This window comes from Miniopterus natalensis, chromosome 4 (genome assembly GCF_054644295.1).
Source record: "Miniopterus natalensis isolate mMinNat1 chromosome 4, mMinNat1.hap1, whole genome shotgun sequence".
NCBI classification, from domain to species: Eukaryota; Metazoa; Chordata; class Mammalia; order Chiroptera; family Miniopteridae; genus Miniopterus; species Miniopterus natalensis.
Window position 1 is genome coordinate 39,794,600 of NC_142084.1, and position 24,503 is coordinate 39,819,102.

General features: G+C 42.3%; 1 protein-coding gene across 6 annotated transcripts in view; it reads right to left on the bottom strand.

Moving 5' to 3' along the window:
• Window positions 1-24,503, bottom strand: part of ZNF827 (zinc finger protein 827) — a 151,470-nt gene that overhangs the window by 81,468 nt on the left and 45,499 nt on the right. For all 6 annotated transcript variants that reach the window (XR_001602743.2, XM_016206900.2, XM_016206905.2 and 3 more), the window contains exons 4-5: window positions 23,094-23,574; window positions 9,925-10,158 (exon numbers count right to left, since the gene is read on the bottom strand). Coding sequence is in view for 5 of the 6 variants with exons in the window: in XM_016206900.2 (XP_016062386.1) it covers window positions 9,925-10,158; window positions 23,094-23,574 (715 nt within the window). In the remaining variant the exon portion in view is untranslated. The remainder of the gene's footprint in view (window positions 1-9,924; window positions 10,159-23,093; window positions 23,575-24,503) is intronic.

The following is a 24,503-nucleotide window of genomic DNA, read 5'->3' on the forward strand; positions in this document are numbered from 1 at the left end:
TTAAAGGATAGGGTTCATTTAAACCCCAGCAAATCTTTACATACTTTTGCCAAAAAATCAAGGCTCTAATAGCCAGTGATAAATGAGTCTTTGCCTTTGATAAGGCCCCATCCCCAGTACCATGCCTGTGGGAACCCCTGGACAGATGGTAGAAAATGGTCTCTCTGGGGTCTTGACTTTACCCCAAGATTCTTGGAGACACGGAGTACTCCGTGGCTGGGTTTCAACCTTCTTTTCCAAATGTTTCTTTTTATTTTATTTTTTTAATCAAAGCTACTTATAAGTAGTGTCAGTGACTCATTTTAATTCCCCTTCCTCTCTGTTGCTGGGTCCTCTCTGGAGCAGGTGGTGGAGAGCAAGAAAAGAGAGGAAGAGGTCACCAGCCCTCAGCTGAGAACCGGGCCTAATGCTTGAACACTCACTGCCACACACAGGAGGACTCCTTTGGGCCTTGGGTATCTCCAAGAAAGCTGAGACAAGAGTAAGACGGGAAGAGCTTTCTAATGTGGACAATGTTTTAGGAGAAAATATTTTCAACAGTATTCGGAGGGGATGAACGAAATGCAAAAGGTTTTATTTAGCACAAGTAATTGAAAGGAGGTAACCATCTGTCTTGGTTAAACTATCCTCTTAGTCCCCAGTTTTCTTCTTCAGTCCCTACAGGCTCTTTAAAAAAAGGGCAGAAGAAAAATAAGTATTGTCTACATACTACCAATATGTTGGCTAAATAAGCATTGATGAGTTTTAAGCAAAGGTTCCTACCAACATTCAAAGACACAGAGGGAGGGGTGATGACTCCACTCTCAGAGTAAGTTCCCCAAATCACTGTAGTTTCACGGTTAGTCCCCATTAAGCCTTCAGCTCTGCGGATGGTCTCACTCCCTCTCGACAGCAAGGGTATTAAGTGTACATTTGGCGACATGTATTTGGACCAGAGGAAGCCTCCAGTAAACCTGTCCCCATGAACATCCCGACTCCAAAACAGAATTTCTGGAAGTGACAATAGGGAAGTGTGTATAATTCTCTAGGTGTTTGTGGTGATTAGGATGGTAGTAGCAAGAAGTAAGCAAACAAGTTCATAACTCATTCTTTAAACAGGTGCCCTCACCACCTGAGTTCGGACCTAAGATGAAATGTGGTGGGTCACATGTATATTCTATCACCTGCCTTATTTCTCCAGCTCTGGATGTAAATGATACAAATATATGGCAAACCATGGGAAACCAGGAAAAGTTTTGAATCCAGCTGCTATCCCATATTTAGAAAATAGGAAGTAAATCAACTCCCAGCATAAACTCAGGATGGTTTAAATATGGGGAAAGCTATATATATGGGTGGAGTAAACAGAAGAATCATTGGGAAGGAAGACCAAGGTTCCTTCAGAAAGAATGCCACAGGTCCTGACACTTGATAAAGAGGAAATACCACTTTTCAACCCTTTGTCTTCCTATAAGGATAACAGAAGCCATAGGGAGAACTAGTTCCTCTCCTGAGAGTGCTCCATTCTTGGGCCAATATGGACACTGCCCTGCCCAATGAAAACTAAAGGTCCCGTCATTCTTGGGTGCTCACATGCGCTGAGGGGCACGTGGTCACAGCAAAGAGGCTACCTGGCAGTGGGGAGAGGGGTCCCCTCTCCACAGGTAGGTCTGCGACACCAGCCTGTACTCAGATGGGCACAGAATCCATGGGGTTTAATTATACATGCAAATGTTGCCCTTCTTTGACACGAGTAAGTGAAAGGTGAAAGGTTAATTAAGAAGAAAAACCACTATGGAATGAAAATGTTTTAGATCTCTGGCTGAGAAATGTAACAGTTGTGGGCTCCCTCACAAGACGATAACTGTGATAACATTATAGTCAAAAAGCCAGGGCAAGAACCATAAAAGGCTTAGAGTGGTGAAGACGATTTGAATGCATGGATAAGGTACGCAGCTTCTACCTGGAAGGGAAATTTATCCTCTGAGCGAAAAATGGAACAGAATGTCTCACTGGTTCCTCAGTTTTTTGCATCCACACTGCAGTTGGGTCCCTCAGAAAATAAAGCTTCTTCTTAGAGTTGTCGCCATTGAATGGTATTTACAAATGGCCTCTCTGTTTGTGCCACAGTTTATCTTGTGAACAAGATAACAGTTGTGGTCATTTATACCAGAAAACAGAAAACCACGCAGAGGTACAGGAGGAGGGCACGCTGTCCCCACCTGCAAACAAACACAGTTCCGAGGTGTCATCCTTCCTTTGCTCAATATTGTAAAGGAGGGTCTGGAACCCCCTCCACCATACCCCGCACCCCTACCCTACAGCCCTACCCTCGACTTTACAACTGTGCTGAACCCCCCCCCCCCCCCCCCCCCCCGTGCAGCCAAACAGCAAAGGAGTCTCTAACGAAGGTGGAGCAGATGAAATTCCTCTCCGAGTCCTTGCCTGGTCTCTGCGAGCCAAAGCCAATACAAATTTTCGGGGCTATATTAACGTATGCAGCTATGCGACGGGGAGATGATAATAAAACAGGAGCCTTTTTGAGTAGGGCCTTTCCGAGTCCCAGGCCGCGGTGTGGGAGGTGGAGAAGCTGGGTCAGGGAAGCAAAAGGGTGGCCTGAGGGCTGAGGGCTCTAAGGGAAAGGGGGTGCAGGGTCACTGGCCCTGGGGTGTGAGCTGCGCGAGCTCCCACATGAAGAGGGGGAGCAGCAACAGCCACTCAGGTGTGTGGGTTCGAGAATCTGTAAGCTGTGTGTGAGGTTACAAAATAAACAGAGGGTGCTTACTAATCAGAGTGAGGGTAGCTCAGCAATGGAGGGAGAGGAGAGCCTGTTAGAGCAAGTCCCCCTCTCCTGCTGGAAAAAGAACGGTCCTTCAGAGACGCACTGGGCTATTTCAGACTCCATCCTGCCGAGCCAGGCAGGAAAATAACACCTCTGCATATCCTCTGAGCTTAACAAGGTCTAGGCCTTCAAGAAAAGAATTCCCTGGGTATATAAATGTCACATTTTTATCTTATTAAAATGATCGATTCCTTGTTTGTATAAGATGCAGTTTTCACACTCCAAACGTTGTCCATTCTGAGTTTTCAAGTGCTAAAAATGAGTCTAATTCTTTACTGAGATTTAACTTTCCCATATATCCTGAGAGTTGCTTAAGATATACACGGCAATGAGGAAAGCCATCTGGCCAATTAGTTGTAAGCCCATTGCTAGTCACATTCATTATAAGTCATTTAAAAAGAAATTGACACACAAATATTCTCTGCCATCAGCTAAAGCACAGAATGTTACAGTAAATTTATAAATTAAAGGGGTCAACTCTGCTATGGAGTTATTCATTCAATAAATTAGGTTTTGTAGTTTTTATACATGAACATTAAATACTTGCTAATATAAGTAAAGGCAGGCTTTCATTTTAATATTAAAAAAGTCCCAATTTTTATGAAATTTTTGGAATTATGGAAAACATAGTAATTCCATAATTATCACAAGCAACAAAATAAAAGAGAGCTAAACTGGAGTATATCAAAATGAAAATGTTGAGTTTGTGGGGGTTTTTGTGTGTTTCCCCCCCCCCGCAAATAATACCATCAAGCAAGTGAAAAGATAATCATCAGAATGGGAAAAAATTTTAAGTCATATATCTGACAAGGAACTTATATCCAGAATACATAAGGAATTTTTACAACTCAAGAGTAAAAAGACAATTCAATTAAAAAGTGGGAAAAGGACTTGAATAAACATTTCTCCAAAGAAGATACACAAATGGCCAATAAGCACATGCAAATATGCTCAACATCACTAATCACCAGTCAAATGCAAATCCAAACCACAGCGAAATACTAGTTCACACCCAGTATGATGGCTATAATAAAAAAGAGAGACAATGACAAGTTTTGGCAAGAATGTGAAAAAAACTGGAACTCTTCTACATGGCTCGTGGGGATATAAAATGGTGCAGCTGCTTTGGGAAACAGCTTGGCAGTTCATCAAAATGTTAAACACAGAGTTACCATTTGACCCAGCAATTCCACTCTTAGCTATCTACCCGAGAGAAACGAAATGTATGTCCACAAAAATACCTGACAAATGTTCATCATAGCAAAAGTTGGGCAACGATCCAAATTTTGTTCATCAATGAATGAATCGATGAACAAAATGTGTGGTATATCCATTTTATACCATGTATAAAATTAGTATTATATTATTGTTGTAGCCATTGCAATAATATCCAATGGAATATTTCACTGCAATAATATCCAATGGAATATTATTTAGCCGTATAAAGGAATAACATATGGATGCATGTTACAATATAGATGAATCGTGGAAACATCATGCTAAGTGAAAGAAGCCAGTTACAAAAGACCACGTATTGTACGATTTAATTTATATGAAATATGCAGACCAGGCAAATCTATTGAGACAGAGTAGATTAGTGGTTGTCTAGGCCTGGGGGAGGGCGGGGATAAGAAATGACTCTTAATGGGTATGAGTTTCTTCCTGGGGTGATGAAAATATTCTATAATTGGTTGTGGAGATGGTTGCACAACTCAGTGAATATACTAAAAACCATTGACTCGTACACTTTAAATGGGTAAATTTTGTGATGTGAGTTATATCTCAATAAAGATGTTTTTAAAAATGAGGAGGTGCTTAACAATCAGTTTAGAAGTTCCCTCTGAAACATAACAATCTAAAATGTATGAGTTCTTAGAACAGTAGAGTACTAGGTTCAATACATTTCTCTAGGTGCTCAAAACAAGTTGCAGTGAAAAGAAGTATTTTTCAATTTCAGACTGACTAGACCATGCCACTTCAACAATCTTAAGCTCTCAACCTCCTCAGTACCAGGTACTTGACAATGTGATAAACAGACAATATTAATAAAACAAACTAAATACTTTTCTACTGATACTTCTAAATCACTCTTCGATCCTTTCACATGGCCTTGCTAACATGTCATCTGTTCACGTTAGGAGTGAGCTTTGCTTTCAGCTGTACGTAAGCAAGTAGAAGCACACGGAACTAGATACTAGGTTTCCCACGTTCTTTTCGCTTAATTAAATAACATAAGTTTGAAGGAGGCAAATGTGAGATGACATTAATAGAAAACCGAAACAGCTATTTTCCATCCTCGTAGATTATTATTGAAGTCTTACTGCTTATAATGTTGGATAGATTACAATTTTCTGAAGGAGATATACAAGATGGAACAGTGAATAATTTTTGCCCTGAGAAATTATTTAGCTAAAATCTCTAATTTATCTCAAGGAATTCTTTAGAATAGAAGTGTCCCTTGAATGGTCTTTGATTTGTTGGGGTTGAGGGGGAGCAGCTTTTTCCTCCTAAAAGAATGCCAATACTGCCCAGGAATAATCATGAAACTTAACAGCAAAGAACACTGAAAATAGTAGTACTATCTGAGGCTTGTAATCAACACTCTCTTAATTTATTAGGTACATGTGCCCTTCTGAAAAAGGTTCCAAGATACCATTATTTCATAATAAATTAAAAAGAATCTCCACTAAAGAGAGATGGTTCTTTTTAAAGAGTAAAATGTACATTCAATAGAGCTTTGTTCTCTGTTAGCTTCAACCTAAGGCATTCTTTTCAGATGGACAAAATTCATTTCTCTAGTTAACCGTTTCCTCAGCTCAGTGCTTCTCAAGACTTGGCTGTCAGAATCCCTGGTAGGGCTTGTACAAACCACAGGGGTGCAGCCAGGTCCAAGAGTAGGGCTTAGGGGTTTGCATTTCTAACACTTGCTGATTGTCCCCAACCTGTGCCCACTCTGCTGGTCTGGGGACACCCCTGGAGAAGCACTGCCTCACACGCACAGCTGCGGCTGGCTGGGTAAAGTCCTGGCAGGGCCGGTCTTCTCTGAGGGTCTACCAGAAAGGAAATGTCATCCAACGGCCAAAACGCATGTACATTTAATATTTAAATAATAGCAGTTACTATAATCTGCTCCTTAACTTTTGTGGCTCATACATATTGTTCACCTTCCTGGTCTCACACCACTTTCACTCCTCCTCCCGTGGATCCTATGTGACGGCGCCCATGTCAGCCCAACGTGCCCTTACCCCGAGATACAGAAGTGTCCACTGGTGGGCCCCAATCGGAGTGAGGCCATCAGCTGGAATTTGGAATTGGGACTAAGAAACATCTGTCTAATTGCTCTTTTGAATTCAGAAGCTGTTGGCATCACCAGTGAAAACTACCCTACCTAAGTTCACCTGCTTCGAAATCCCTCACAGCTGAGGCCCTAGCTTACTTAGCTGACTCCCCTGCATCACTATGCATTTCAGACCCAGAGCCCTCTCGGATTCTTCTACAAGAGGCAATTATCATTTCTACTCCTTTCCAACACTAGGTTGGGATCAACGAATATAAATCAGAAATGAATATAAATCCATCCGGTGTCCTTTTTTAAGCACAGAAATAAGAAAACCAATAGACAGGTTTCTAATTAAGGTCTGGATATCAAGTTCTACTTACCATGTTGGATACATTTAAGTGTTTTGTTTTTCAATAATGTTTCTGAATAACTCTGGTTTTCCAGCTACTTATTTTTGTGGAACTCATATTTTTAAGTCATTGTTACCTGCTGCTTCTAGCTATAACCATATATGTGGTACATTTTATATGCACATCCCCATGTAAACCCGTGGCTCCCCAAAGGGAGAAGAGAGCATTTCTTGATCTCTTTGAGTCTAGATGCTTCTCTTCAGGCACAACAGAGACAAAGCAGATAGGATGTTGTGTCGCTTTCGGCATTAAGTCATATCTATGGTAACACATCTGTTCCTTAAGTTTGCAAGGTCACCAGACACTGCAAAACCAGAGTTTAATAGTGCGACTTGATTCTCCTAGTCTGTCGAATGTCATATATCCTCTGTATTGAACTTTGGCATGTCGGCCTCATTAAATCAGGACTTTTGGGAATTATCTTTGGCAACTATACGCTTAGCAGAAAAGCCTTGATTATTTTGGCTGCCTTGTGTCACATAACAACAGGTAGTCGCAGGCGTCCAGTGGTTTCCTCGGAGTGGGTTGCTTTCTTTATGGTTATCAATTTATCTGGCCCAGCTGTCAGACACTTGACTTCCCAATTAACAACTGACATAGAGCTTGAGCCACAGGAAGTAAGAAAACTCAGATTTCCCCAAACAGGCAGCTAATGAAAAATTTAGTCGAGTCTCTAACGCATCCGTGTTTTTCCCATAAGATGTAAATGTCAATTTGGAAAACAATATACCTACAGAGGTTTCTCCACATAGGGAAGTTTCACATGATATTTGACTGGGCCACGTGCCCAACATCCATTAAGGCATTATCATAAATTAAAACTGGAATTGAAGCAGCCAAAATTATTGACTAGCTTCCTCTTATTAATTCAAGGAAAAGGCTAAAATGGCCTAAACTACTACGGATCACAGCTTCTATTCTCCAGGAAATAAGCAACAGAGAAGAAAAATCCTTTCATTCTACATCTTAGCTGTTCTTTGGTTCCAAACTGAAAGATGGAAAAAAAATGTATGATACTGCACGGGATGCCCTTTTCTCGCTCGACTCTTCTGACCGGAAGGATTTTCCCCAGCGTGACTAGATGCCTGCAGCAAGGCCTTGGGGGTCTCACATGAGGTGCATCCAGAGCAGCTCTGACTACTGCATAGATGCCTTGAGAACTGAATTACCACCCTTGTCTAAGAGGGACAGGAAATATCCTGGGAAAGGGGGTGTGAAGACACTGACAAGTCCTATACTTGGACGTCTTTCAGGGCATGAACACTGAAATGGCTAAAGTTACAAAGTGAGGGAAGACAGAATAGCAAGTTTTTCCTAACTTCCTCCTTCCAAGAGCACTGACCTATCCATGCTTAGAAACTCCGGTGTCCACTTGAAACCTAATTAAGGGTGAGTCCTCTCTATCTTGCAGCTTCGGAATGGTGACATTTGTTTTAAGTCAAATGCCCATAGTTAGGACTAACTTGGACATTTCTTTGCAGTGTACCTGACCACAGTCTGCTAGAGAGCAGAAGAATGAAGTTCCAGGTGCCAGTTACTTACTGGATGAATTCCCTCGGATTTTTCTTGACCAGATATAAGCACCTAGAGGGTAGGGACTGGGATGCATATTTTTTTGAACTAGGCCTCTTGCACTTAGAATGCTGGGAAATGTTTTCAGGGCAAAAAATAGTTATCTTGGTCTTCAAACACCTTTTCACTTCCACACCACAAAGCAGGGCAGACGTCCTTTGGAAATTCGACCATGTCGTCCATTCAACATTGGATGGACTCGATAAAACTCAACATAAACATTTAGAAAGGCCACTGCTGTCCACAAATATCATCAAATGTGTGTGGCTGCATAGCCATATTCCATTTGAGGGACCTCATTAACGAAGAAGTGATTTCCTAATTTATTGTTTTAAACCTCATCATCCAAAAGCATTAAGATAAAATGTTTTTCCTGAAAGAACCTCTTTCTTGAAATCTCATTTTTGCGTATTATCATTCGGGTCCACTTCAGCTTTCTCTACTCACAATACTGGCTGCACAGCAAACTCTGAGACAGAAATATTATACACTAGAATCTTACCATCAGGAGGGGAAAAAGTCATTGTTAGAGGAGCTCAAGTCCCTGTGATGTGAAAGCCTATGATATGGAAAAGAATCAGAGTTGTGTGGCCTCTCTGAATTGACTGAAAAAAACAACAGATTACTCTCTGTCACCAAGACTTTTTAACACTGAAGGGAGGGTTCAACTACAAGAAAAGCTGTTGGCTTGAATATCACTTTTTTAAACTTTCGGCTTTCACCAATCAGCACAATCTTGTTAGACCTCCCAGTTATGGGAAAAGCTGCACTATCATTGCCAAGTTTAGAAAAATGAAGCTATAATAAAATGTAATAATTGTATCACGCTCTATTTTATAACAAATAATGTTCCCCTGAAGTTCCAGTGCATTCTGAATCAACACTAAAGGAAAGAATTCTTAACCCCACCAACTGGCAAATACAGGAATTTCAACTGTTCTGATACAATGACTCTAAGAAAATCACTAATAATTTCTTACCTTCTAAGCTACTGGTCAACCAGGGACACAGATTTGCTTAGGAAATTACGCAGGGAAGGAGCCCCCCTAACTGTACATCTTTAAGCAGTAGTGAACTAAGGATGCAGTATGACTTGGTAAGTCTTGATATAACTTTATTGATATAACTTTTCTTTCCATGTTCTAAAAAGTCATACCTTTCAATTTAAAAGACACTAAATGTTTACCTGTTCAGAAGGGGCTGGAGCAGATAGGAGTCTGGGTACATAAATTTCAAGTTATAACCCGTTTTGCCAACATTTGATAGGCTGGGATTACATTTAGATACTAATTTTAAAAGTCATTCATCTTAAGGACTGAGATTAATTATTGTAATATCCCATTATAAAATTTTCAATTCCTAAAATCTCATTGCTACGCTATGCGTAATTACTTCAAGTGCCATCTCAACTACTTATTAGGTTAAGAAAAATATTTTCAATGGTTCTTAAAGACTATAAAATATAAATACAGACAAGAAATGCAAGGTCCTCTATTAGGAAAAAATAGATATTCTGATCAATTAGCAGAAGTGCTTTGAATGTCATTAGAACCCATTTAAAATTATGACCTACATCATCTTAGAAAGCAGTGGTGCTTTCCAACAATCTGCAGCAATATTCAGAAAAAGGTTGTATTTAGTAGGTCAGATATAAAGCTAACATCTGAAAACAAACCCATACACACAACACAGGACTTTAAGCCAAGTAATCCAATCATCCCCAAATTCGCCGAAATAATGACATTGTGGCCATTAGGCTAATCATAGCCTGTGCAGGAAGCAGCCAGTTGGCTCGAAAGTGAAATGATCAGAATGTGAACATTTTAGAATAAATCAAGTACCTGATAGTTTCATGAGAAGTTCAGAAGCTGCTTTGACTGACATGTCCCGCCTTAGCCCACTCCCCTTCCCTTCCTGGGCCTTCAGCGTGTCTTCAGAGATGCTCGGGGCCGACACTTCAGATTCCGGGCTGAACACATAGTTGGACCGAGGCAAGGAGGCACTGAGGGCCTCCTCTTCCTTGGGCTCCTCTTTCACTTTAAAGTTAAGATTCATGGGCTCCTTCTGATTTGCAGCTGTCAAAAGAAGAAAGGGATTATATATATACACAGATATAAAAGGCCACTCCCCTCTTAGCTGCCCCCAACTTAATGAAGTATGGATGCACGATCACACTGTGCTAACAGCAGGGGGGACCACAACCTAATCAAAATCGGCTGAGCCCTGGGCACAAAAATACAATACACTCCATGAGCTCGTGGGCTTCTGAAGCTTTCAAATCCATCCTGTTTCAAAAAGTGCTGCTTCTACAACGTGTTTGGGCATTTTCTCTTTGGTTTCCCTCAACGTCTTCTTTCCTGCCTATGTTGCTGCCTCCCTGGCCTATCTGCACTCTCCCCACCAATCCTGTTAGAGAATAATGGCCTCAGGCAGTTATTCTGCCATAAAATATTAAATATAAACATGAGTCAGAGGCAAAACCACAGCACAAACCTGGGGTGGGGTATAAGGTGAGGACAGAGAATTTGACAGAAAGAAAAGCTCAGACTAGAGATACAGCACTTTTGCTCTATTATAAGCCAACATCACTGACCCACAGTGGGACATGCAGTTGGTATTGCTTTTTGGGTCCATGTCTGTAGCCCGAGTCATCTCCAAGTCCACAAAGGGCAATTTTTAAAGAAAACTTATTTTGAAATAATTTCAGATTTGCAGAGAAGTTGTAAAGATGGTTTGAAGAGTTCCCATATATCCTTCACCCAGCATTCCTGATGTTAACATCTTACCTAACCATGATGCATTTGTCAGAACTAAGAAATTCACATTACTATGATCTAAACTCCAGAGTTTATTCAGATTTCACCAGTGTTTCCACTTATGCCCTTTTTCCATTTTTAGCATGGTTGGTTGGTGTGCAGTGTGTGGTCAGGGCAGAGCTAACTGGCCTATTACGGGATGGATTCTGTGGCTTGGCTACAGCGTACCACTAAGCTACACACTACGCAGGAAAGACCAAGAAGGAAGACAAGCATCCTCTACCACTTGCAACTTTCACAGGCATCTTGCTCCCCTGAAAAAGGCCACTTAACAGGAACTTTTAAGTTGGTTTTATTGGGTGTGTTTGTCTTCTGAGAAAGAAGATCTCATCCTAATACAGAGTTCTTAGTAACACTTATTAGAATGAGCCATAAGCCCATTCCTACTTAATAAATAAAAGGCAGAAAATACATCCCCAAAGCAAACACCTATTAGAAAGGACACAAAGTCCTTTCTACTCATGTCACTCCAAGAATGTATATTCTGGAATCACAAGTTCATACAGGCCAGCATATCTGGAAACGAGCCCAGAGGGCCAACATAACATTTGGAAGTTTTGCTACCAAAAGAGCTAGGACTAGAGCCTAGTCCATAGACTGCTCATCCTATGTCCCTGACCAACTTTCATCACACCACTCCTCCACCTCTGGTCCCTGTGTTATAACAACACTAATGTAACGTAACCTTCAGGTCTTTGCTAAAATACCACCTTCTCAAGGAAGTCTACCCTGTTCAAAATTGCAACCCCTCCCCAGTACTCTCAATCTCTCTTACCCTACTTTAATCTTCCTTTTTATCCAAAATATTTATCAGCTGATAACATACTATTCAAAATTGAAATATGCCCTCCAAATTCATATGTTAAAGCCCTAAACCCCGTTGTGACTGTATTTGGAGATAAGGAGGTAATTAAGGTTAAATGAGGCCATCAGGGTGGATCCTAATCCAATATGACTGGTGCCCTTATAAGAAGTGAGACACATGTGAAGACAAAGTGAAAAGGTGGTGATCTTCAAGCCAAACAGAGAGAGGCCTCAGGAGAAACCAAACCTGACAACACCTTTATCTTGGACCTCCAGCCTCCAGAACTGTGAAAAATAAATTTCTGTTGTTTCAGCCACTTAGTCGGTGGTATTTTGCTATGGCAGCACAGACTAATCATACACTATATAATTTTCTTATTTATTATGTTAACCACATATGGTCTGTTCTTCATGAAGGTAATGATCTGTTTTAACGCTAAAGGATTTTGAATGCCTAGAACAGTGCCTGGCACACAGTAGGTATTCAATATATACATCTGTTGAATGAACAAAATACGTTGGCCACAAATTCGTGACATCAGATGGTGCTCGACTATTACCTGTGGTAAACAAACACTAAGAATCTCAAAATATTCCACCAAAGGCAATCCGAAATGCTTTTCCTGGGTCTGATCTTTCATTTGGGGATAAGGTTAAGAGCTTTGCTGCCTACACCACAGCGCTTACTGAGGTGTCTTTGAATAATCACTTGGATCCTGGCATTACTAAAGGAGTCCGGATATCAAGGAAAGTGCTTAAAATAATCTACCCCTTTGGGGACAAGGCCATCAGAATCTGAACCAAAGGGAACAAAGATGTCTTCTAGAGCAATCTGCAGCAAGTATGTATTTCCAACCTCTACCAGGAAGGTAGCTCCTAAGAAGACTTTGTTTATTTAGCACATTTCTCCCCTTTCTACCACTTCCTGGAGGTTCTGTTAACCACCTCCTAAAGCTTCTCTTGCCCTAAGCCCTTTTTCCAGGACCCTTCATAAAACCCTTTCCCGAGAGCATGCTAGGTAGTCACGAGAGAGTAATTTAACAGTGTATGGTCTCTCAAGTCTGTGACTTGGAGTCTTTGGGAAGGAATAATATAAAGTGAATGGTTAGGTATTTTTAAAAATGCTTCAGTGCTGCATTTTTTATTTTAAAACTTTTTAAAATTCTAAGGTGAGCCAAGTAAAAGCTATAAAACGACTGAGGCCCTAGAAGTAAATCCCAACTTCTAGCTAGAGGGGGCAGCCAGTATGCTGATGCTCTCTGAAGATATAAGGAGCTTCTGGGAGGATAGTGAGAATACATGCTACATAAGACTGAAGAAAAAAATAGCATTGTTAGTACAACCCAGATGTAACAGAACTTCAATAAGACACCTGAAAAAACCCACAATAGGTGATCCGGATGTTGCTGGATTATACGTTTGCAAGGCACAGTCTATCTGGTTTTCATTCTGACAATGTCAAGAATAGCATAAAACTAGTAAGGTGCTAGGGAAATGTAAATAAAACTAATGACATGTCAAAAAGGCATGAGAAAGACACTCGTTTGCTCAAGTTTTAATTTCCCAAACATTTGGGCCTAAATAAAAGATGTCAAAATAGTAATATGAAGGTTATCCTGCTTTCTTTCAATTACCAGAAATATTTACACTGAGAATAGTATATAAAACCTATATTTTAAAATTAACATGGCTGAACAATTGCCACTGTTTTTTATTATTCTTAGTTAAAAAACAAAAACAACCCACTTTTTTCTACAGAGAAAAGTGAAATGAAAAGATATTTTCTTTTGGGGGTTGGGGGTGGAGATTGCTAGGGAAAAGCAATCATATCCGACCCAGTGCATAGTCTTGACTTCATTCTTACTAAGAGATTTGTGCACAGTGGACCTCAGTTGGTAAAGGATTTCCACAGCACCTGCCTTGGCTTCTGTGTGGGTATCTTAAAACTTCCAAATGCTTCACTTGTTTTTAAGATGATACCTTAATATTTTTATTTTTTCATTTTATTTTTGTAATGTCATATTATTTTAGGAATTAAGGTACCAGAATCCATCAGTAACTCAATGCAAGAGAAAAATACAGAAGAAAAAGGGCTATTAGGACCTAATCAGTTATCTCCTTGTATCTTTTTTCTTTTAAGTATCTAAATACATTTCAGTGAAGGGATCCTGAGATTATAAGGTGAATTGTCTGAAATCTGTCCTTGTTTGTCACATCTGCCCTGTGTAAATGGTGTCTCCTGAAACTGTAATCATCGAAACAAATTTAGCAATATACCAGGTGCTTCTACAGCTATAAGACCTCACCTGATCATAACACTAATTTCACATTCTGTGCTTATCAGATAGCAACTCTTTTCTTAATTGGGTGAGTTATTAAGTAAATAAATGTAATAAATGTGAACTTAAAAAATAAAGTTATTTTTAAAAATATGTGTTCTATGTGTTTTATATGTTTAGTCTGCTCTTAAGACTTTTTAAAAATGGGTTTACTGTTTAAAATACAAACCAGCAAAATGAACATCATTACTATTTTCCACTCCCTTATTTTACAGTAAGAAAAACAGGCTCAGAGAATGATGTGGCCTTTTTAAAATCACACAGCTTGTTAGCGATAGAGCCAGAATCAGAGCTCACCTCTCCAGATTACAAACCAAAACTGTTCCCTTGTAAGTCTATGAAAGTATGTATGACCAGGCTGGGGACCTGGGATTTTTTGATAATTTGATGCATTTTAAGTGAGGAAAAAAAACAACTGCCTTCTAAAATCATAAGGAAAGGCAAGATTTAATTAAATAATAACAACAGTGGAGTATTACTTTTAGATGTTAAGCATATTATATCTAAATAGAATGTTTAAAACATTAGCTAAATATTTTTAAACCTTGCTCTCCAATAAGGTAAACTACTTAATTTGCTTTAAGTAGTTTCATAATTAGTGTTCAGTGAAGTTTTAACCATCTTATATTTCTCATGAATCCCCAACTGAGCTAATACTTGGCCACATTTCAGGATCTATGTCCCAAACCAAGACTGCACAGGTCGTCAATGTTGGCTCCTGCAATTATAGACATAGTGACAAGGAAACAAAACAGCCTCTGGAGCAGGGTCAAGGTTAGTAACAATGAGTGGTGCCTCAAGAACGTTAGAATAAATAAATGAGGTTTTTCTCTCTGAACTAAACTACTAAAACCAACACATAATGAGCAAAAGTAGCTATTTGCAGTCATCCACTTAACAGACAGGATATCTCCCTTGTCAAAAGCAGGAAGGACAAGTCCTGGAAAAGCCATCAGGCCGTGAGTAAATGTGAAAGAAAGCTGTATGTTAAATTCATACTGTTAAATCCAAAGAATGAAATGTATGAACAGTAAGAAATTATTGGAGACTAGAAAAAAGAAAGCTTACAGATTGGATAATATTTTTTCCAACACTTTTCAGGGAAGTCCGTGACCATCTGCCCCAAATGACATCTCCTCTTGATCGCTACACTTGTCATTTTCCATTCCTACGCTGACATTCTGGTTTACACATCAGTTTTTTAAGCAGTTTGTTACTGTGGATCACCCAGAGAACCTGCAGAACTCTGGGCTGAGGCAGACTGTAGCGTCCATAATGATTTCCCTCCCTAATGTGATTTTGCAGCTCCTCCCATGAAGGGGTGGAGTCGATGTCCCCACTCTGAATCAGGGCTGGGCTTGAGGCTTGCTTTGGTCAATAGAAGGTGATGGAAGTGACCTTGGGCCAGTTCTGAGCTGAGTCTCCAGAAGTCTTGTGCACTTTGGCCCTCTCCTTGGAGCCCTGCCCAGCTGCCATGTGAATGAGTGAGCCTGGGCTAGCCCACTGCAGGATGAGGAAACCTGGGAAGCAGGGAGAAGCCATCCCAGCTGAGGCCATCCTAGACCAGCCACCCCCAGCCAACCTGGCAATGGGCTGCAGATGGGTGAGTCAGCCCAAGAGAGATCAGGAGCAGCACCCTGTTGAGCCGTGCCCAGATTGCCAATCCACAAAATCGTAAGCTAAGGAAATGTTTATTGTTTTGAGCTGCTAAACTGTGGAACAGTTTGGTACTTAACTGTGTGACAGACTCCAGTTCCTAGACCTGGCTGAGGTCCTAAAACATAAGACATGAGACAACACCAAGGTATGCACAACCTTTGGCGCTCCCTTTACATGGCTTGCTCACTTTCTATGGCCCACCACTCCATTCCATCTTCTTTCTTACAGCATATGGTGGTGGCTGGAATTTGCAAATCTTTTTTAATTGAGGTAATTTCACAACCTCTGAAAACCTGAATTCCAGAAGATGAGTAATGGAATATTTTTCTTAGACTCCATCATGGAATGCATTGTGGATGATACAAAGATAAAGATGTTATAAAAGAAACATTACTCCTCGCGCCACCCCCATCCCCAACTTGAAACAGCTGAAAAAGTAAGACTAATACACAGCCGTGGAATGAACTAGTCACAGTACAAGCACCAACCTGGGTGATAGACTCTGAGTGTCACTGGCATTCACGATGGGGGCGAGCACTAAAGACTAGAATAATAAGAAAAAGTTTTACTCAAGAAGTGAGCTATTCTTGGAAGGATGGCTGGCATCTGCAAGGGCCAGCCAGTAGGGGAAGACTATTCTAGGAATGGTTGCTAGAACTTCTCTACAAAGATACAGAAAGAACCACTGTGGGACAGAGGGGCGTTAAAATAATTATTTTAGTTTTAATCACATTATTAATTATTTTTATAAAAAGTCCCCCTTCCCATTTTGTCTAATAGGAAGAAGACACATGGAACTCCACAGTTCAAATTACCAGACTCCTGAAACAACATGAGTAAAGGCAGAGAAATGGAAACGAGAGGGGTGTGTCTACGAGCTGGTGCAGACTGGCAACGTTTTTCTAGAGAAAAGTGGGGATAGGGTTACTCAGTAGAAAGGATCAGGTGGCAGCATAACCTGATGCAAGAAGCATGAGAAGAAGGGTCCTTCAGAATGCCCTGGGGGGCCTGGGGGTGGGGGACAGCTGGGGTGGAGAAGGCATCAAGGAGGGAGCTGGAGGGGCTGTCCAGGTTTGAGGTGATAGCCAGGAAGGGCTGCACGTGAATCGATGGACTCTGTAGCTCTGTTTTGAAGACACAAAAAAGTTTACCCAGATTAGCGACTGAATTAACATGTAGAAATGATGCCATGGTTTGAAGCCAAGAAAAATAAACAGTGAAGCAGACGGAGGTCAAAAGACAGTTTGCTCAACGGAGAAAAAAAATTAGGTAATAGCTCATGAAATGGTCACGAGCCAAGGCCTTGCAATTAGGCAGAGCTGGATCTTTGTTCTGTCCCTTGGAGCTGAAGCCTTTAAGTCTCAGCTTCCTCATCCACAAAATAGGTTTAATATCACTGACCCCACAGGGCTGCTGCGAAGATTAAGTGAGAAATTACAGGAGGTTGTTGGCACAGTGCCTGGCTCACTGTAAACACAATTGATTAGTAATAACGCTTACAATAATAATAGTAGAATTAGTAACAACAGTAGTAAGTAGAAGAAAGTGCACTTCTCAGGGAAGGAAGAAAATGAAAACTGAATTCAGTTTCGCAGAAACGGAGACTTTGCTAAGTTTTCCCAAGGGTCTATCAAGATGATAAATTATTCTGCGAGCAATTCTAGAACGAGGAAGACTCTGTCCAGCACAACGAGGGAAGAAAGATCTGGATTCCAGTCGGGACCCGTTTACAGGATTTACACCAAGTCTTGGCTTCCTCATATACATACTTGTTACTAGGCAGTGTGTTTGGAAGTACGCTATACACTAGAAAGCTCTACGGAAATATAAATTGGCCTTATTGTTACTATTCTATTTGCATTAAATAATTCCTGAAAAGCCTAAAAGTATTAAGGCAACTTCCCATGATATCAAGCACACAACACTCAGATTGGCACCCATGCTGGGGACTCTGGCTAACTGTACAACAGAGGACAGAGGCCGGAGCCGAGCTCCGGTGTCACTCTTCCTTACTTTGTGGTTTGGGGTATGGGCAGGCCAGGGCAGAGAGCGCTGGATTAAAGCCCCGGCTCCGCCACTTACTACCCGTATCAACTTGGGAAAGTCTCTTAACCTTTCTGTTTTCTTAGTCTTCTAGTATTCCCATCTATACAATGGGAATACTATCTTGCCACAGGGTTGTTATGAAGTTCAAATGTGTTAATGAAAAAGCGTAAGCACAATTTAAGTGATTGTTAAAGGAAAAACAAAACATGAGTAAATGTCACAAAGTCCCCATCTGTGGTTGGGGATCCATCCAAATCCCCCTTTCTTGTAATGTTACCTGCTCCTTTCTGTGGCTCAGATCAGCCCTGGTTGCATGGAGCAGCAAGTCACTGGAAAACAGGAAGGTGTCACACTCGCCCTCTCAGAGGAATCGCCACCGGGTTCAACAATAAAATCCAGGATTTCAAAAGGGCATCAGGCTGCCTGCATGGAGAAGGCCCCTAAACGCAGCTTGTGACACCAGGCATTTTAGTCACGTGTCGGTAAGCGCCCAGCATGAAAAAAGTGAGGCAGGGTTAAAAAGAAGTGCCAAATTGAAGATGCAAAGCAAGGTTGTTAAAAATAAACCCACTGAGGAAGGTACCTAGGTGTGGGGCATGGGAGAGCTCCCTGGCCACTGGCACTGAAGTCTTACGGCGTGAATGGCCCAAGGATGGCATTTACTTGAAAGGACGCTCGTTTGTTAAGATGTTTCACAGAAAGCCAATCAGAGCCACCAGACAATAAGGGCGGCCTGTTCTGGGCATCTCCCATTCCTTCTTTTCCAGCAGCACAAACAAATGTACCACAACATAGGGGAGCAGCATTTCACAGACTAACCATATAGTAACTACAGCCGCATAAAACTGTACAAAACAGATGGAAGTGGCAGAACAAAGGCCTACAGGACACAAAGACATTCACCAGTTCCCACTTATTTATACAAGAAAACCTTTGCTGTTTATGGCTGCACTCCTAATAAACACAATTCAGCTTGTACCCATTTGTAAGTCACTGCCTTAAACAAATCCACCTCTCCTGGTTAAAATACTTCAGCCTTAATTTAATGAAATTAATAGATTGTGGGAGACTGTATAAAAATTTTTTTTGCCCATTTCCAAATTAAAAATAGCTGAAATGACTTGTATCTTTTATTTTCTAAAACCAGAGACAAAAAGATATTCCCAGCCAACAACTGAGGTGCCAAGTTTCTGTCAACTCCTTGGTTATAATTTGGAGAGCTAGAATTCAATTATGTATCTTGAAGAGTGTAGTTTCAGAAAGAGACATGATGTAAGGCCATCGCAGGCAACTTTTAATCAGGCTTCAAGTAATGACACTCCCAGCCCCGTGATTTCTAGAGGAGTCTTGAAACTTTCTAGTTCTAACTAGAGAACGTTAAGATGCCCCTTCTAATTCTGTCATGAGTCCCCATGAGAAAAAACATGGGGTTTCATGAACATGATTCACCCAGGCCTCTCATCCATGCCAACCGTGACCCATGGCGAATGCCTCAGACCCATCTCACACCACCATACCCCTTTCTGGGCCTGGAATACAAAGCAAGGGAAGATTGCTGTACTGAAAAAAAAAAACTGTGCCAGGTTCCAAGTTTTTATTCCACATCAGTAGTCCTCAGTCTTGGTTGCATGTTAGAATCATTTTGAGGATTTTAAAGAGAATACCAATGATTAGTCCCTATCATAGACCAATTAAACTATGATTTTAATTTAACATTAATTGGGGCTAGACCCCGGCATTTAAAATAACAACAACAACAAAAAAACACTTCAAAGTTAGAACTGTTGCTGGATGCTGGGTCATGGGGAGAAGGCACAGAAGAGCAGGAACTAAGTGCTCCGAGGTCAGGTGAGCACCTCTCCCTTGCACACCCCGGGCATGCGAGCCCTGGATCCCTTGCCTCAACATGCAATGGCCTGCATGTGTCTTCTGGCTCTCAAGAAAGATCTATGCAAACATGAAAGGCTGTAGCCTACAAGACCTGCCTTCTAGGCTGAAACCCTGAGCATAGTTTACAAAATTATTTTTTCTCTTAGCCCAGAAAGCCAGCGGCAGGGGCTGCCCCGTTCTCTTCCCCGAATCAATTATGGTGCCGAGTCTGGACAGCCTCGGTCCCAGGGAGCAACATTAATCTTGAAGGACCGAGGAATGTTAAGTGTGGGTTCGGGCAGAAGAAGAGTCAGTTGATGACTCGGAGAAGGGATTTGATTTCACAATCACATACACTGGGAAACGTCAAAATCAGGGCGGGGGTGGGAGGATTTAGAGTCCATTTAAAACAGCATTCAGCCTGTGATTTTTAATCCCACTGGGTTCCCTTAAGTCATCTTCATGCTCAGTTTTAATTGAAGGAGCGAGAAAGACTCTCCTTAATAACCAAGCAAGAAAGAATCAAGTGTTTTCCATCTCTCTTTTGGAAACAAGTAGGTATGTACACGCTTGAATTTGTCACTGTGCTCCAGTTCTGCAGACAGCGATGCGGCTGGCACAGGGACTCACAAACTCTGTGCCCACAAACAGCTGCACCCTCCAGCCCCAGCAGGTGCACGAGCAGAGCCCAGCTAAAATTTGTCGCAAGAACAATGGCGCCCTTATGACGCCGAGGGACAAGGCCCCATGTTAACCATGACTGCACTACATTTGACGAGGGAAAGAGCTAGAAACCCACCCACAGTTCTCTGGGGTTTGGCCTTTTGGTCCGGGGATCACAGACACAGACCCAGCCATGCCCAGCACCACAGCGATAGCAGCTAACAATTATAAAGCTCGACCAACCAAAGAATTAGTGGAATTAAAAAAAAAAAAAGCCCTCCAGAAAATGTATTCCCCTCCTTTGAACACATCTTCTCCTCCCGGGGGCTGCATTGCCACAGTCACCAAGTTTACATTCACATCCAAATATGCACACACACAAAAAATTACCGATGCATCTCACTCCCCAGTGACTTTGTAACAGGTTGCTAGGTAACACTGCACACAAGTCAGGTTTCAGGACCTTTAGTAAACCACCATAAAATAGCTGCTTGGGCCTTTTGCATAAATAGTGTGCATTTGTTATCTGTTTTCTCCTGCCGATTGATCAGTCGGTAAATACTGCGACTGCCAAACCGTAAACAAGTCCCCATCAATATCTAGCTGAGAAAACAGATCACAATGTGAGGCTTTGGTGCAGTTTTACCCCAACCTACCAAACGCCTTCTCCACTGGTGAAGCTCCTGTTTGCAATTCCAGTTCTCAGCAGCCACAGGCCTTATGTTAAGCGCCCTGCGATTGGGTCTGGAGCTAGTTACAGCCGGATGTGGAGCACCCAGGGCTGAGCGGAGCAGGAGTGGTGTATCGTACACCAAGTGTTTTACCCAATCCTTCCTTCATCTCTCCTCGCCTTCCTGCAGGTTTCAAAACTTCCGGGGCTGGTGGAGTGACGGGAATAACCCCTTACTAAGAGTCACTCACCCCACTTAGTTTTCCTGTCTATTAGTAAGATGTCTGTCCCCCTTTCTAAGCTATGCTAAGTGAAGATGCCATTTGCATTTCCTTTTTTGCACTAGGAGAGACCAGAAAAGGAGCCCCTGGTGTTTACTGTTGGTGGGAGAGGGAGAGGCCATCAAGGAAGAACCAAAGATGCTCCAGAGGTGAAAACTAAAATGCCAGCCGCATAAGGTACACTGGAAGCTGCACTTTCCCCTCATTTTCAAAAATGTTTCAAGATAAGACCCAAAGTCTCTAAAAGTTAAGTTTCCCTTAGATGAACTGGAAGAGGGAGAGGCAGGGTAGGGGTCGGGGTAGCAGACAGCCCCCCGTCAGTCTGTGCCGCAGTCAGACACACTGTAATTCCTGGGCTCGATGGTCCCCAGCATCGGGCTGCCTACCTCACACTGCGGGGCTGGGTGCCCGGCACTGGAACATTTTCTGCTCTCTTTTCCTCCGCAGCTCATTTCTGCAACGCCTCATTTCCATCCCCTACCTTTTCTCATTTCTTCCAACTAGTGTCTCCCACTCCTGAGGGGCAGAGATCTGGGGTGATGGGGACATTCAGAAGGACCTGACTGCGGAGTCACTGAGCACGGGGTCTTCAGAGTGATGCTGAACCTCTAATGCACCTGGCAATGACATTTAGTGAAATGCGACTCACAGTCCACTTAAAGGAAGGCGGTGGCCAATTATTCTCCGTTTAAAAGGGTATTGTCAATCTCCAAAGAGCTGAAATGGCATTTGGAAGCCATCGTGGGGACTACCGTCTTCACTGCGAGACAGAACTGATTCTCAGCCGACCTTTCCCCACCCTCCACATCGCCTTTAAAATTTAAAATCATACTTTTAAAAAATGAACTGAGTAGCAGCACAATCCCAGGACACGTTTCATCATTCCAAAAGGGAGTCAGGAAAAACAGCCTCCCTCAACATCTCTATGCACCCCGTTCAACTCCACAACTTACCAAAGAAATTGAAGATTAAAAAAAAGACAAAAAATAAAAGAAACATCACATATAATTTGATGGTGAAAGTGCTATCAATTAATATGGATAATTTTTTACAGCTTAAACTCCATATTCTATCCAAAGCACTGGGGCAGTTGGAAAAGAATTTTTTAAAAAACTCTAATTCTGCTTTATGTGAGATACCTAGAGTAGTCAAATTCACAGAGGCAGAAAGTGGAAAGGTGCTTACCAGGAGCTGGGGGAGGGAGGAATGGAGAGTGACGGTGTAATGGAGAGATGAAAAAGCTCTGGAGATGGGTGGCAGTGCTGGCTACACAACAATGTACATGTACTTCACGCCAAAGAACTGTACACTTAAAAACGGCTGATTTCATGTTGGGTGTGTTTTACCATAATAAAAAGTTTTCCACTGAAAAAACATTTTAAGATGATCTTTATTATTTAATCAAATTATCAGAGTCTCTGATTCCTAATAGTAGTCTCTGTATATATGTCCTTTAAAAAAATCTCTCAAATTAAAAGCAAAGAACTTGAATAATGCAAAATGAGATGTTCCACACAAGCGCTATAAAGAACCCAACGCAGAGAGACAAGGTAAATAGGGGCCAAGGTCACACAAAGAACTGCCACCGACCTGGCTCACCCTGTGACCTTTCCCCCACAACAAGAGCCCATAAAGGAGAAAAAACAGGACATCGGCAGTCTCTGTCGCTTCTAGACCCAAACCACAGCAATGCCTACTTCCAAAGGACTGGAAAAAAAAAAGTCAAGGAGAAAATTTATGAAGGTGCCGACTATTAGCATTTAAAGGGACCTCGAAATCGCCTCGTCCGACCAGTTGATTTTACGGATGAGAGTACCGGTAGAGAGAGAGAAAGAGAGAGAGAATACAACCCTATTCAAGTACCTGACAGCTTCATGAGAAAATCAGACGCCATCTTAACAGAGATGTCCTGGCTGAACAATGCTGACGCACTGTTGGCCACATACTCGGAGGGGTCTTTCAGCTTTGTGTGGTTGGCCGGCCTGTCGGCAGCATTCAGGGTAAAGGAGGCTGGCAGGCCGTTATCTTCCTTGGGTTCCTCCTTCACCAGCAAAGGCGAGACGCCAGCCCCACCCTGGCTAGTCCTCTCTGGAGTGTTGGCCGTCATCATGGTCCCCACTAGCTCTGTCCCTCCTCCTTCCCTTTGCTGCCCCAGGCAGGCACTGTCACTGAGGTGGGGAGATCCCTTGACATCTGGGTCTGGGATCTCCTCCTTCACCTTGGCTTCTGTCCTCAGGAAGTGCTGGTGGCAGCGCATGTGGAGCTTCAGGCTGAAGTGGCGCGAGGAAGTGAAAGGGCACAGCTGGCACTGAAAGGTCTCTCCCCGGTCCTGGTGCTGATGAACCTGCCGGGAAGCAAGAACAGTCATGAGCTGTCCACCGGGCGCTCACGGGAATGGCGCTGGGCATCCGCGCCCGTCACCGACAGTCTCCTCCGTACAGAGGGCTGGCCCGGGAAATAAAGCAACCAGAGGGGAGCGGTTCACCACGGTGCTCCCGGTGATGAGGTCGTCCCGAAGCACAAAGCGGGGCCGTGCAGGTTAAGAGTCCCTTGTTAGAGCCACGCTCGCGACGGAGGGTGCTGTCGGCCAGACGAGGCCGTCCCAGGTAAACCCTCTTAATAGTCTAGCCATCTGATCTCGGTCGATGTCTTCAGAGAAAATAGTATAAACCCAGCAGAATGCAAACTTACCTAATTACTAGTTGGGGGTCAAAAGAGGTCACCTGTCAAGTAATTCCTCTTATTAATAACACTTTGCGTGCTCCCAATGACTGTTGCCCAGAGAGTTAATGGTGTTTTGCAAACATAATTTCAATTTTCAAAATGCTTCTCTAGGTAATTAAGAATGTGGAAAATAATGTCTCCAGGGTATTCCCATTTCATAGACAGGACAATTGAGACCCTGGAGTGAGTGGTTTGAGCAAAATTACATGCGAAGAAAGTAGAGTAGAGTGGGGGGAACCATGGTCTGATTCCCACCAAGGATTCTCAGTGAGATGAAACCAACGTTTCCCAGCGTGCTGACATCATGCTCAGATTCTGATGTCTGCCATGAAAGAATGCAGACTTTGAAATCCATTCCAGTCTTACATGCACGTATATACCTGTAAAATTTGAGAACTTTTTTTTTCTTCCTGTCACTACCAAATTTAGTGCTTGAAAAAGTGAGGAAATCATTGCATTGGCCCGAGCCAGGCTCTGAGCTGGCAGGTGCTCATGAGCTTGTTAACTCCCCCTTTCATCTCTGCCAGTGCACTTCAGTGCTGACCTGCT